We start from the raw sequence: 16175 nt of genomic DNA, 5'->3' as shown, positions 1-16175 counted from the left end.
GAAATCCCCTAAAACGATTATTTTCTTACGCGATTTATTGCGTATAAAAAGAGGGAAAACCCGTGAAAGACCCGACATTTCATTAGATATTAAAAGCAACGAATGTCCTTAACTTTAATTGTAAATTAACGACGCCAATGACGAATGCATTGCGATTAATATACTTGATGAACTAATAAATTCGTTCGCCTTTCGATGACGCATGTACGCACTTCCGATCAAAAGTTTGATGCATCTTAGGATTCCAAAAGAAACGAAAATGACCTCCTGAAGCAAATAAATATTTTAGTCGCAATAATATCTTCTTACGATATTTCGATTATAATTGATCGTATTTAAAGGTGAAAGTTGTAGTTATAATATTCTTATTTCCTAGAGGAACGTACGAAAAAGTTTGCTTCTTGCAGAGGGCAAAGGGTAACTCAAGCTTTTGAACGAATGTTTACTGTGAAAAGATCTCGATGCATCGACGACAGCAATTTCGTAATTATATTTTAAAGAATTAATCGCATTTATTTAATTTTATCGACTTCGCAAAGAAAAGAACGTTTTAGGATGAGATTTCACCAGTGACAGCATTAACGTGATTCTCTTTACTGATGGCGTTTTACGGTTAATACCATTAGCCTGTCAGAAACTGGTGATATTAAAACCATCTTATCGATTAACAACGAAAATGTCCCTCAATATTTACCATGATATATTAAATATGTCTGGTACGTGGTTTATGCGCTCAAGTATTGGCACATCAAGCTAGATTGCACGTTCTCGTATTTAGACACACAGAATCACCCGTGAGTTGTATATTCATTGACAAATTAAAGCAGTTGCCCTGCCGTTTGGTTTTCGGACATCTAGTTAATAATACGTAAGCAATTATGCCTCTGTTTATTGATGCCCATCGTTACAATATAGCGATTATGACAGTGGTGCTTTATATTTCGACGCGTGGCTGTTCATTAGCGAACGTCAATATTTATTAAGCGTACCAGATGGATAGCAATGCCGTGCAGGCAATCACAAACATCACGAAGTGATCAAATAATGTGTAAATAACGGCTAATAAGAGTTTCTATGAAACGAAATTAGCCTGACCTGCAATTTGATTACACGAGACCGGGTAAAATTATTTTCTGAATAAAGCAGAGCAGATTTCGTTCTCATTATCAAAGATAGGAAAATTTTCGTGCAGTTTTACGATCAATGGGCCATTTATCGTCTGCTGATATTTCGAATAACGAAAATAGCGATTGACATCGAACCAAAGCAATAAATTCAACCTTTACGTTTTATTATAATTCAATTTATCCGTCGTTATAAAAACAACGATGCTAAACGTTTTAGCTTTTTTTACTTATGAGATGCAGCTTTGAGGAGTATCTCGTAAATGACAATGAAAAAGTTGCACAACATCGATATCAAGACGGTCGAATTAAATTATATCGATCAAATTGAGTAATTATTTGTAACTTACACGTAGCCGTACTTCTTTTTCATTTTTTGAGATAAAGTAATTACAAGCAGACTATTACTTGTATTACTTAAACTTCAGATATTTTCCGCGATATTTCGTCCGTAATATCCTCTTTAAAACCTTCCACTTCCAACTCTCGCCGTATTCTACTTTCAACGTTTATGGACCAATAAAAGTGCTCTCGCCATCAAACACACAAAAACATACATCTGCCACCAACTAATCACACTAAACATTTAAAAAGTTTATCTACCGCACATATTCCAACAACGCTTAACTTTGACATCTTCTTTAACGTCTATTACATCTACGTACGATGTGAATTACTATACTGTACCACAAAAATTACTTGTATTATACTAACGTAATAGTGGTATATTCCTAAATTCATTGTACATATAATTATCGCACACTGTGAAAGATAAGCACAACCACACACGTTACCATAATATTTCAACGATAATATACAGCCAGTGAAAAAGTCTCCGTACACCTTTCGAAGCATGATAATTTTCAGATAAAATTCTCGGATAAGAAGGTAATAAGAAGTTAAAAAAAGTGATCTTTACCATTTCCTTCGTGATTCCGATCAGTTGCGATTTTCTCAACAGTTTTTCGTACACCTCATCCAATAAACCAATTCTTCTAACAATTTAAAACCAAAAGAATCTCAAATCGTTTGTTATTCTGTTTTAAGGAAAGTGGGGAAACCTTTTTGGTCGACTGTACATGATTTACCATTTCAACAACTTCATTAATCAGTGGCAAAATATTCAAATTCATAATAAGACAGCTCGATCATTTTCTCTAGCCGTGTCGAAACATCGTCTGACGAAGAAATCGCTATTTCGCTTATTCAAAGCACTCTTTGAGCGATTTCTCATTACGCGAACGAACCACGGTGGAAGAAAGGTCGAACAAAGGTGATTCCAAGACCGATTCAAAGTTACCTTCCTTCCTTCTTTCCGCAATTAAATACTTGAAATAGGTGCGATTTAATTAACGAGCTTCAGAAACGTCATATTTACAGTGCGGAACGTGCGCCCACTGGTCGCGCCTCACCCGGAGACTACTTCTACCAGCGCGCCAAGTTTATTCTCGGCTGCGAGCAGATTTAAGCCACGTTAACGCCACATTTTGTATTCTAACGTGTGTTTTAGACTTCGGCGTAACGACAGGCCGACAGGAGGCGCAATACCCCTGTGCGTTTGTTTACAACAGCAACGAGACACGAAATGGTACGTTCGCCTCGCCGAATTACCCGGGCTTGTACCCACGCGACACGGAATGTCATTATTTCTTCAATGGCCAGCTAAACGAGCGGGTGCATCTTCACTTCCACTTCTTCGACGTGGAGGGCGTGTCGCCGTAAGTAAAAATACTCGATGAGACAATGCTTTTACCTACACGTTCCCTGGTAGTTATAGAATATTAGATTTATAATTTACAACTTTCAAGAAGACCATTATGTGTTAATGATCGTTGTTATGCAACGATGCGTTACGTGGGTGGAAAATATTTCGCTATATATCTGGTTGCAAATTGTTTGTCCTGATATCGTTAAAAAGACTTTCAAAATGATTTTGGAATGGGGAAGTTGCGATGTTAAGGCAAACAATGACACGTAAGTAGTCATTTTATATACGTAGCAAATGCCAGATACTATTACTACCCCTTTTGATGGATATTTTCAATTTACTGTTTATCAATTTCTGCAACCGCTGTTTCTAATTACTAATTTTTCATTGATTCGTGCTGTTCAGGTATATTTAAATATCTGTTGTTACTGTAGTGTCTGGATACTTATGTATTTATAGTGTATATCAAATACGATACTTAAAAATATAGAAAAAATTGGTAGGAATTGAATGTCATTTAAAGCGAATAATATAGTAGTTTTTAATTTTGTAAACGTTGAAGACGTCCTTTGATTTTCATTTTGACGTGGTTGTACTTGCAGAGCCTACCATTTTGCGATATAATTTTCTGATTGTATAAATTAAATAAGAATTCAGAGTCGCGGAGAATTATTCAAGGCTGTACACGTTACCGTAGTATTTCATTTAAATAACTTGAAAAGAATTATCCATCCGGATGAGACGGATTTAAGTACCGGTATTCTATTCGTCGTACAATACTATACAAATTAATTCGGCGTACAAAGAAAAGAATCAGCTGGTATCCATAACAATTTGGACAAAGAAGGCTTGTAACAATTTATTTAGATGATACTTTCACTACTTCGATTTTTAAAATACATTTTGTGTTTAAAATTAAACTGAAAACGCACGGTAGAAAGGGGAGAAAAGTGGAAAGTAAGATTAAAAGAAACGCGAAGAAACGTCACATGGAACGGCACGCATTACGTTTCGTTCCGTTAAAATTAATATTTTATCCTGTCAGTTACGAAAATCGGGGGATTAGCTCGCTGAGATTTTTCTATAAAATTACTATAAAAACAATCGATCGTGCCTTTAATTTTTACTAACAACGAGAAACATGTATTCCCATGAAATTTACCATTACGATACTCATCTACTTTCTGTTAATATTTATTCCATGAATATTTAAACGCAGAAATCAATAATGTATATACTAGCGAAATCAGAAACGGCAATAAAAGTCACATAAGGGGAATCCTTCGAATCGCGTAAATGGGAAGGAACACGAACATCGGACAGGACAGATAAACTAGCTATTCGAGCGTGACTAGAATTCTATGTATCGATCCTTCTCCGTTTCCTTCTCGTCACTCAACGAGACTAGGTGAGACAAAGTGAGTATCCTTAGCCAACTAGAAGGCTACTGGAAGCAAATCGATGCTAGTTCGATTGGGTTTCCTGATGTAGTTCGACGTTCCACTAAATCAAACTACGTCAGACAAAGTTTCAAGCTGCTTATCGGGGACGAAGACTTCACATGCAAAGAGAATTCAGTAACCGATAGGCCAAAAGCTCATCGGAACGTAGAGTATTTGCATCGTGCTGACCAATTAGCAAGCACAGCTGATTAACGACTATCGGTGATGAGAGACGGAAGAGCTCGATGTAATCCATCATCTGATATTAGAACAGATTGCTAAGGGCTACGGCTACGTGGTTTATCAGATGGTTTCAACAATTGCCGCGATTGCTGTTTCTCAAAATAAGATTTTCGCTTTCTTTGCCGTCAACGTGCGATAATAAAATTGGTATTTGTAATTATGCAACACGTTGTAGCGCTATTTTCTCACTTGGAAAGCCTTTGATTCTTTCGTTCCTAAATTACAAATTACGTTAAAAAGGATCCTCTAAATTGATGCAAGGACTTCTAACGTTAATGCAACCAGTGGTATTTAAATAGCGAGTGCATGTAATGGTACGTATAGTAAATAATAAAATATAAAAAAGTTAGTTTAAATATTTGGTTAAAATTCAGATAATATTACTGCTAATATCTACGAAAACGCCCAGATGCTTGTGAGCGGCAAATCCTTAGATGCTCGATCGTTCCTTCGATGTTAATCGCAAACCGTAATACGGCTGATACAGAGCAGTAGCCTCGCGATACGGAGAAAAAAAGAAGTTTACGTAATAACCTAATTGGGTCGTATTAAATCGCCATCAATAACCACGTTGTAATACACCGCATCGTTCATTACTGGAAGCCGCTAATTAGTCGTGTTTTGCCGATTTCTGCCGAACTTTTGAACAATAACACCGAGAGGAAGCACGAAGTAGGCCTCTGTGACTCCATCGATTCTGCTCTCCCCGGCGAAATACGACCTGAATTTAATAACTCGAGGTCGGCCGATATCAAAATCCTTAGGAGAAGGCACTTGCGTCTGTTGTTACTGATAAAGTAAATTCACGTATGACGGGCACAGCGACTTCGTTTCCGCTCTTTGCTTCTCTCTCCACCGTAAATATCGCTATTCGAACAAGACTCGAATTAGACGAAGTGCAACGCGAACCTCGCGATTCTTCGACCGCGCGCGTTCATTTCGTTGCCGTCTCGCGAAGAAAAGATACATTCCTATCCGTAAATCCGGATGCGAGTAAACACTGCGAAATATATGTTGGGAAACGTGAAAACCGAATGATGATCTATCACGGGAATTGCCACTTATGTCATCGGTGGAGGGGGCGATTCGCATGCTATACATCTCTGCTTCGACGATAATAGCATCATCATTCACGTATCAACATTTCTTACGAGCGCGATATATTATTTGCAGGCAGCGAATGCATTCTTCCACGGAAGAAACGGTCGCGTAAATCGTCGTTATCGATGTCGTACGTTCTTCGCGATCGCCGTTTCCTTCCGACTTTAATTACAGGACACGGAATCGTAATATTTTCGGTCGCGGCTTCCTAATATTTCTGATATTTCCGCGACCGCAATCCAGCAGACGGTGGTGACGTGACGTTGGCGGTACCGACCTGCACGTTACCATTAAAGTTATTTTCGCGCGGTCGTGGCAAACAAAAACTCGAACTTGGCACACCGTGGCCGGCCGTGTGCCCTCAAATCGTTTCGCCGTTGCAGAAATAAAGCGTTATTTCTGACCGCCTCTGTTCCGCCGAGCTTTAATCACGGGTTACGTAATCGGGAATTCGTCGACTCCGGCGAAAACCTCCAGCGAATATTTATGGAGCACGAAGGCCGGCTACCCCGGAATATCCGAAAACAGAATATCCAGAAGGATATTCCCGCTGTAAATACGGTGGATGAAGGCGAGACCGCGCACTTACACACGTACAGATATCGAAATTATGCGCGGCAAGAGCCAAGATTGAATTACTTATGGAATTGCCGGCCCACGCAGCCGCCAAAGCAATTTATGAGCACGCGCGCCCAGAAAAATCATTCGAATCTCCTCGATATTCGCCGCGAAAGGTGAATATTTCAGCGACGTGCCGACGTTCTTAGTCCTCCATGTATATCAATTTACCGGTGATTGCGTAACGCACGACCTTACCGAAAATATAAATTTACCAGACGAACGACAAACTTAGGGCACCGCTGAATAATACATCGGCAATTGTATTTTATACGTAATAGAAGCGCGCCCCGGTTATACGGCGGACCGGTCATCCTTGCTGAAATGGGTGATGTCATAAACTTTTATGACCTTACTAAATATGTGCTTTATCCGGTAAGATTGTATGTGCCGATGAAGAAATGAATTTCCTCGTCGGAATATAAACGTACGTTTCTATCTTTCTAGCGTGATTAGTCCTTTTGGTGTACAGTAATTTGCAAAAGGTGTTTGCGCATTATTGTATTTGTTATCGCATTTATACATTAATTAATTAGATCCCACAAATTTCGCAATCGTTTGGCGATATGTACCTTTATATGATTACGAAAATTTGATGCTTCTTTGATAAGGATTGGACAAGGGGATACGTGCAAATACTTTTCGTAGCCACCGTGGATCGTTTTCACTTGTCGTTCGTAAGAATCTGAACACTTTGATCGATTTCTTTCTTTACGTTTTACATTTTTATTCGACATTCGATCAACAACGGCACGAATATTATTAAAATATAGAATTTAATGGGAAACTAACGATGAAAACCAACATTTCCTATCATTTTATGAAACCAACAGATATACACAGTGACTGTAAAAGTATTTGCTCCTCGTTGTATTTGTGATCGCGTGAAGGAAGAATGAGAAATGGAACATTTTTAGAACGAGAAAGATCTTCCAGTCAATCGCAGTTTTTATTTCATTTTAATTGCCAATTACTCGTTTCTACTGCAACATTAACTCCCGCTGCTATTAAATTTATGAGACGCATATTGATGAATTATTGCAAGCGGTCTTTAACAAACCATACCACGATAAAATATCCATTGAAGATTTGATAATTAGCGGCGGTATTTCAGAAACAATTTTCTACCGCGATCGTAGAAGGGAGACGAGTTCAACGTCTGTTAATCGATATGATTGCACGCGAAATTAGAAGCAAATAATGCCTTTAAATTATACTCGATGTATACGTTATTAAATATCGTAGCCGATCGATAGCATTGAAAAAACTGATAACTTGCGAAAGTGTATATACGCATAACGAAAGAACCAGACTTCCGTAATAAAACACTCTGAAAATTGTGTAAACTTCGATTCCGTATTGTGCTCGCGTATTGTGTGTAGTTTTATACGCAGACATCGATACGCTTGTCTCCTCGTCGTTTCTTCGGTATAATATCGAACGCAATAACATCCCCTGCTACATTGTATTACTATCCAATTCATAAGATTATACCGATCTATAGAGGACGTTTTAAGAGAACAGAAAATCGCAGGTCAGCGGTTTCGAAGGGAATTTTCACGGTAGCACAAAGTATTGGAATTTTCGCTACAAGCAAAAATGTTTCAACCTTTTGGAAGATTTGTTTGTTAATTATATGCAACTTCTATATGCACACACTTCGCTGACTTTTGTGTATTAGGTCGTCCGGAAAGTCTCTTTCGCTTTATAAGGAAATAATAGACGCACAATGTTTTTTGTTTTATATTGGTTTATTGAATTATGCGCGAACATAATAATAGAAATAAAACGAAATAAAATAATATAAAACAGAAGTTGTTGTTCATCTATTATCACCTTATGAAACGAAACTTTTCGGACAACCTGATGTAACTTCCTTAACGTTAACTTTTCACTGTCAAAATATTTTTCAACGAATAACTAGAAATTAGCTTCGTCGGAAAAAATTACGAATTGAGGACTTTGACGTCTTTCCTCTAGATACCGATAATTATCAGTAATGTCAATGAAAACCTGTGACTCTCCAAAGAAACGACTCTTTACCATCGATAATGATTACTGGTAACTGAAAAACATTTTCGATAATACTGGTTACTAGCATCTGAAAAACATTTTCACCGGCAATATTGCTGGCCACTGGCAGCTGGAAGACATTTTCACCGCCAATAACGCAGGTTACTGGCAACTGAGAAACATTTTCAACACCAAGAATGGTTACCGGTAATTGAAAAATATTTTCACCGTCAATAATCGTTATCGATGGCAGTCGCCGATAACAAAACGAATGATAAACATTCGTAATGCACTTTAAAATTAAAGTAAAACAAATTTTAAATTATTATTTTCTAATCCTCCGTTTTTTAAAATCTCTTTGATATAATGTTTAGCGATCATTGTTCTCCATTGAAACCTACTGTCTTCCTCGCTTCTTCTTCGCGTTTGTATCTTATCAGATATCATGCTTTTGCAACTCTTTTATTCGTGAAAATCGTGCAATACACAAAAGGTACGAGAACGACGAAATGATAAAACCAAATATTCGAAAACAACGTATGTATATTCTAATAATTTCCTATCGAAATACGACGTGCATTTCGGATGATATAGAGGCGGACAGCAGGCTTAAACAAAATTAAGTTATCGGAAGAGTCTAAAAAACGAGTGCTATTTTTTTATCTCTGAGATAAACGATGTTAATGTTACAGCTGCGAGGCGGTGTCTGCGAGCGACTTCGTCGAATTTTCGAATTACATGTCTAGGGACCGGAAGTATTCGAGGCATTGCGGTCAACAAAAGGAATTCGACGTGGAGAGCGACAGAAAGTTCTTTCGCGTAACCTTTAAAAGCAACGGCAGATACGATGGAACAGGATTTAACGCTAGCTATGTGTTTATGGACGAGGAAGGAAATTATACAACAAAGCCGCCGAGTAACGCGTCAACGTTAAAAGGTAAAACTAAACTTCCTTTTTTTCTCGACGAGCAACTTTCGTCCCCTTTCTCTCGTACTCGAATTTTTACGTTCCCCACACAATGCTCGGGCGTTTTTTCCCTTTTTTCTTTTTCCCTACTCTATTCTGGTTAATTTCCGTACGACGACAGAGAAATTAAAATAAAATTTCTAAAATATTAATGTAATCCCGTCATCCTGATTGTACAAAAGGAAATTTAAATACGCCTTGTTTAAAGCATACACGAGAAAGAGAGAAGGCGCATGGTATATCCCTGCTTCATACAAAATATATAATTACGGCATAAGAAAGGCAAGAAATTTTTTTACAACGAAAAACGTATTCTACAATTTTTGCAAATATATGTATGCGCGAGATAACGGAGATGATATGGAAACTCGGTTCGTATGTTTGCACGTTTATACGTAAAAAGTAATGAAATTTGTGTACGCGGAGTAACATGTATAAAAACGCATTAAAATAATTATAAACGTTTAATTGAGTCGAATATCATTTCAAATAATATAATTTCGACGTCTATCTATAAAACGGGGCAAATACTTCTAATTAAAAATTAATACAAATAACTGCTGTTCGGTGTTTCCGACTCCCTGTTAAATATTTTAAAATCAATTCATATCGGAATGATCACAGATACGATATATGCGACCGAATCACGTTTGATATTAAACGACGTGAAAACAGTAAATATTAAGATAACGTAACAATTCTGTATGCAAAAGATTCTATATAAAAATATAATCTACAAGAAATATACAAAATAAGAAATGAATGTCAGTGTAACGTTGTCCGGTTATTTATATTCCACGATAAATAATATTGTCTAACCGAGGACGTATTCGTTAGAAAATAAATATCGGTACATACATTATCCGTATATCCGAACGTTGTTATCTAACAGAATGTTTGTTTACGATACATACTATTTCCTGTTACATATATCATTATACTTAAACTGCTACGATCCTTGAAATTTCCATCTATCGGCTAAAGAAGAACATTTGATGTTCCGAGACGATCTTCATAATTATCTATTTTCCTCGAATTTAAGAAATTTTCCTAACCTGTATGAACCTAATATCTTCAACTATATAATCTCTGATTTCTGTAAGAAAAATACGACCCGAAATTTGTATCTATCAACTTATTCGCTTTCCTTTCAACCGGAAGAAGAACATTTGATGTTTTAAGGCAATCTACATCTTTTTTTTTGCTCGAATTGAAAAAATTTCCTAACCTGTATGAACCTAATATCTTCAACTATATAATCTCTGATATCTATAAAAAAAATACGACCCGAAATTTGCATCTATCAGCTTATTTGCTTTTCTTTCGACCAAAGCAGGAACATTTAATGCTCTAAGACAATCTTCATCGCTATTTTCCTCGAATTGAAGAAGTTTTCTAACCTGTATGAACCTAATATCTTCAACTATATAATCTCTGATATCTATAAGAAAAATACGACCCGAAATTTGCATCTATCAGCTTATTTGCTTTTCTTTCGATCAAAGCAGGAACATTTAATGCTCTGAGACAATCTTCACCGCTATTTTCCTCGAATTGAAGAAGTTTCCTAACCTGTATGAACCTAATATCTTCAACTATATAATCTGTGATTTCTATAAGAAAAATACGAGCCGAAATTTGTATCGATCAGCTTATTTGCTTTTCTTTCGATCAAAGCAGGAACATTTAATGCTCTGAGACAATCTTCACCGCTATTTTCCTCGAATTGAAGAAGTTTCCTAACCTGTATGAACCTAATATCTTCAACTATATAATCTCTGATATCTATAAGAAAAATACGACCCGAAATTTGTATCTATCAACTTATTCGCTTTCCTTTCAACCGGAAGAAGAACATTTGATGTTTTAAGGCAATCTACATCTTTTTTTTTGCTCGAATTGAAGAAATTTCCTAACCTGTATGAACCTAATATCTTCAACTATATAATCTCTGATATCTATAAGAAAAATACGACCCGAAATTTGTATCTATCAACTTATTCGCTTTCCTTTCAACCGGAAGAAGAACATTTGATGTTTTAAGGCAATCTACATCTTTTTTTTTGCTCGAATTGAAGAAATTTCCTAACCTGTATGAACCTAATATCTTCAACTATATAATCTCTGATATCTATAAGAAAAATACGACCCGAAATTTGTATCTATCAACTTATTCGCTTTCCTTTCAACCGGAAGAAGAACATTTGATGTTTTAAGGCAATCTACATCTTTTTTTTTGCTCGAATTGAAGAAATTTCCTAACCTGTATGAACCTAATATCTTCAACTATATAATCTCTGATATCTATAAGAAAAATACGACCCGAAATTTGTATCTATCAACTTATTCGCTTTCCTTTCAACCGGAAGAAGAACATTTGATGTTCTAAGGCAATCTTCATCGCTATTTTCCTCGAATTGAAGAAGTTTCCTAACCTGTATGAACCTAATATCTTCAACTATATAATCTCTGATTTCTATAAGAAAAACACACCCGAAATTTGCATCTATCAGCTTATTTGCTTTTCTTTCGATCAAAGCAGGAACATTTAATGCTCTGAGACAATCTTCATCGCTATTTTCCTCGAATTGAAGAAGTTTCCTAACCTGTATGAACCTAATATCTTCAACTATATAATCTCTGATATCTATAAGAAAAATACGACCCGAAATTTGCATCTATCAGCTTATTTGCTTTTCTTTCGACCAAAGCAGGAACATTTAATGCTCTAAGACAATCTTCATCGCTATTTTCCTCGAATTGATGAAGTTTCCTAACCTGCATGAACCTAATATCTTCAACTATATAATCTGTGATTTCTATAAGAGAAATACTCGTTCGAAAATGACACAAAAAACGTAGTAAGATTAACATTACATCAGTGAAATGTATTTACTGCGACGCGATTAAAAAATCTAGGTTAAACATAACGCAGTCACGCATTACAAAACCTCCTAACGATGCGTTATCGACGCACACGTTCTAATGAAGCAATCAATTCTCTACTGTTAATGCTAACTTTAGTAACGCGATACCGAGCTAGCAAGGCTCCCGAGGCCGTAATTTCCAATGCAAACATACATACGGTCGCGATTGCGCGTCACGAGACGCGTGCACTGTGCGTTTTAATATTTTCACGCAAAGCAGGTAAACGCGCAAGTTCGACGAACTTTCCTCTGTTCCCTTTTTTAGCGAATTACGAGCTTATTGTCTCCTCCCTTTCGTATCACTTTTATATACATATTGCTCTTTAAAGAACGTATTTTCCAAACCATCAGGAACAATAGCGAGCTTTTATTTCGTTTTGAATCAATAAAAATAATCCGAGGCGTTATCTCGTTTGATTTTAATAAAGATTCGAATAAATCAAGATGTCTTTGTCTTACTAGGTATTTAACATCTTTTTTTTTATAACATAGAAAAGAGGGATGTACAAACCGGAAACCATCCAAAACCACGAGACAAGGATTATGTACAGACAAATGATAATATTAAAATTTGTTGTTATTCGCGTAATTGCCAATGCTTAAGCTTCTTGGTTCCGTAGTTTTTCTGATACTAGTTTACCGTGTTCGCGAAACGAAAGGCTACATTGGTTATGGGTTTAAAAAAATTCAACCTCTCATCGGATTCAAATACTCACCGGTTTATCGTGCAATCCCATGAATAATCGACAGTTTACATCCGAAACAGCGGAAGCATGCGTTAGTGTAAAAAAGATTATACACGATTTATAAGAGGATTTGCGATAGACGAGCGACCAGTGTTGCCCTGCAGATATTGATAGAGGAAATCGAATTTTTGTGTACTTTCTTCCATTATTAAATCACTCGGAAGATGGATTCGTTTGCTTTAATCGTACATAAATCGAACGAATCAAGAGCGATACGTGGAATAGAAAGCGGATACCGGTGCCCGGATCCTCATGTTCCAAAACTTCAATGCTGTTGCTATTCTCGAATTTATTTCCATTTCCACCTCGTCCTCGCTTTACCTTAAAAAAACGTACGTTAACGTTTTAAACAAATATTTCATATGAAATTTAATACGAATTTCGTATGAAGTTGATACGAAGAATCGTACGATTTTGTTCATATTTTGCTCAAGCTCGAGACGTTTCTTAACGTTAGAAAAATACAATTGGGTACATGAACATTCGTCTTGCACGATAAGCTATTAACGACAGTAGCAGCTAATTGCGCGAATAGTTTTTACAATTTTAGAATTTTCTATTAGATAGGAAAAATAACGTACAACTTGTAGATAGTTTTAATATTGGTAAATTCATGGGCTTATGAACACGATTAAACAAATGGAACTTGAGCATGGAATTGTTTCGCTAGTTTGTTTCGTTAGTTTGAATATTTTCTATATTTTTGTATCTTTAAATTTCTCATAGGTGCAGAAGAATCGACAGTTTGTTGGTAAAATATACTTGCGGAACTTTGCCTGTTTTATCGTCGAATCGTGGAAGAGAAAATATATTATTTTGCAAACGTAAATACGAATAAAATTTACATATACTATAGGCTATAGAAATAAATAAACAGTGAAGTAAATTTTATGGAAATTGTAACAATGTTTATCGTTGAACCGCAAAATTGAATCGGACAACCATATATCACAAAATCATAAATTAATAGCGTTGTAAATTAATACAGTTAATTAAATTTCAATTTTCTAATAACGAATTCCAATAACGTGCAATCGGTCAAATACTCTTGGCTTATTTTCATCGCAATTCTTCCCCTTAGCTCGTTTTTCCCGCGTTCCTCCTGTATGAACACCTCACCTATGTATTGTTGGTTGGCGACCAAATGATTGCGGATTTTGTCATTACCACCTAATGACGAAATCCGCAACCACTTAGTTGCCAACCCATAGCTTCGCCTTTAACTTCGACAAATTTCGATCATTCGAATTTTTAAACCGCCTCTATCTCCTTCGTATCCAGTCAATTTCCATACTACGAAAGCCATTTATGCGCGTACAAAAATGTAGGATACGTATATAAAGTACAATTGCGCGAAAGATGCAAATATTCATACATATACGCATATGAATAATTATCAGTATCGTAGCGAAGAAAATTTATAGTCAACAGTTGTTCGGAATACAGCGCTGTAAAGATAGCGTTTTACAGAGATAACAGCCGAATATCAATGGAACAAAAGTTTCGAGTTGAGGCAACGTTTACATTCGAAATACGTTGGTGCACGCGCATTTTTATTTTACAAAGTTTCCCTTACGGATGAAACAAAAGGCCTTTCTTCTTTCGTTTTCGTGATATTACACACACGTTATATGTGTCTGCGCTTGATAAAAAAAATCCAAATAGAAAGAGCAGCGAAGTCAAAGCAGAGAATATACTCGTCGCCGTTCCTCTAAACTCGGATGCGATGTAAAGCACGGAACGCAGACCAATACTAAAGACAAGAATCAAGTTTCCCGGATATAAAGGAAGCCGAACAATCTTACGGAAACCCTTGGGATGATATAATAGAAATTACGAGGGCCACGTTTCTTCTCTTCCTTCGATTCCCTCAGAGAAATTCACTCGAACGTATTTACTTACATCGATGTTTGTCGTTCGTATCGAACAGTCGAATCGTATATTAGCATTTGGAAATTTTCACATACCACGGGCCGTCTTCCGATATTCGAAATATCCTAAAAACTTATTTTCCACGATTCGAAAATTATTCTTATCGATATCTTTATATCTGCGAGCGTTTGCGTTTTACGCGAATTCTGTGCGCGTTCTTGTATCCGTAAATCTCCTATGAACGTATGAACATCCACGCGTATTAACTAGGTTTTCTACGTTGTAAACTTTCTCGGTTATGAAAATTCCCTGTTAAACGATCGAACGCGTAAAATTCGTTTTCGGATTTACCGACGTAATCAGTGGCGATTAACAGACAGTATTCATTACTGCGCGTAATAATTCACGTGCTCTCGTTCACGTCCCATAATGTGGAATGTTATGAATAAATTGGCGAACGTATTAATCGCGGAAAGAAATCGAAATAGGTTGTACAATTGAATCCCGTGAAAGTTAAATGGAATCGATATTACTCTAACAGGATTACGGTATAATCTGCGAAATTGGCTTGCCATTCGCCCGTTAAAACTAATTAAATTTGCGTAAGAACGATTCGCAATAGGATGTCATTAAAACAAAGAAAAAGTATAAAGAAATATTTGGAGGATCAACAAGTAAACCTTAACAAACAACTGGGACAGAAGAATTTTCAAACGGCAATGGCAGGAAACGCGGAATTAATAGCAAACCGATGGCCAGTAATGACGTATCTGATCAAAGGCTTCTAAATGTATAGCGTGTCTGTGTATTAAATGAACGAATTTGATTTATATAATGATATACAATTAAATACGAAACGCCCACTGTATCGACGTTCATGGATACGCATCGGACAGGATTCTCGTGTACAGCATCGTATTAATTTAAAGTGAACAGCTTCTATCGATATCGAAATACTGCTTAATTTTTAATATTGCGTAATGAAAATTGTGATTGTATAATTCTTCGTATCCCTGGTCATGTTTCCACTTTTTACCATTTACTCTATGCTACATAATCGTTGCGTAAATTCGCCTTCTTTACGGAAATTGTACTGTAAAATTCTTAATAGAAATAGCAGAAAATTGTACGACGTTCATATTGCCGAAGAGTAAAATAATACAAGTTACTACACAGATAGATTAGAAAATAATTGAATGCATATGGAAGATTGTTTCTACCAGATATTGGATCAAGATTCAGTATCCCTGTATAATAAGAAACGGTATATTGATCAATTCGTTTCTGCGATACATCGTATAGAGCGCATTTATAAGCGATTAACTCTCTTTTAACAACATTCTTCTCGTTTATCTAAAACGGCACATACATAAAGCGCTTAACAGCTCGAACGTTAAATTCATTTTCAACTATT

General features: G+C 36.4%; 1 protein-coding gene across 3 annotated transcripts in view; it reads left to right on the top strand.

Annotated features, from left to right (window-relative positions):
- Positions 1-16175, top strand: part of LOC126924568 (suppressor of lurcher protein 1) — a 530829-nt gene that overhangs the window by 507702 nt on the left and 6952 nt on the right. For all 3 annotated transcript variants that reach the window (XM_050739228.1, XM_050739229.1, XM_050739231.1), the window contains exons 11-12: positions 2635-2842; positions 8942-9186. In XM_050739228.1, the coding sequence (XP_050595185.1) occupies positions 2635-2842; positions 8942-9186 (453 nt within the window). The remainder of the gene's footprint in view (positions 1-2634; positions 2843-8941; positions 9187-16175) is intronic.

Source organism: Bombus affinis, chromosome 14 (genome assembly GCF_024516045.1).
Source record: "Bombus affinis isolate iyBomAffi1 chromosome 14, iyBomAffi1.2, whole genome shotgun sequence".
Classification (NCBI taxonomy): domain Eukaryota; kingdom Metazoa; phylum Arthropoda; class Insecta; order Hymenoptera; family Apidae; genus Bombus; species Bombus affinis.
This window is presented reverse-complemented; position numbering and strand designations above follow the sequence as displayed.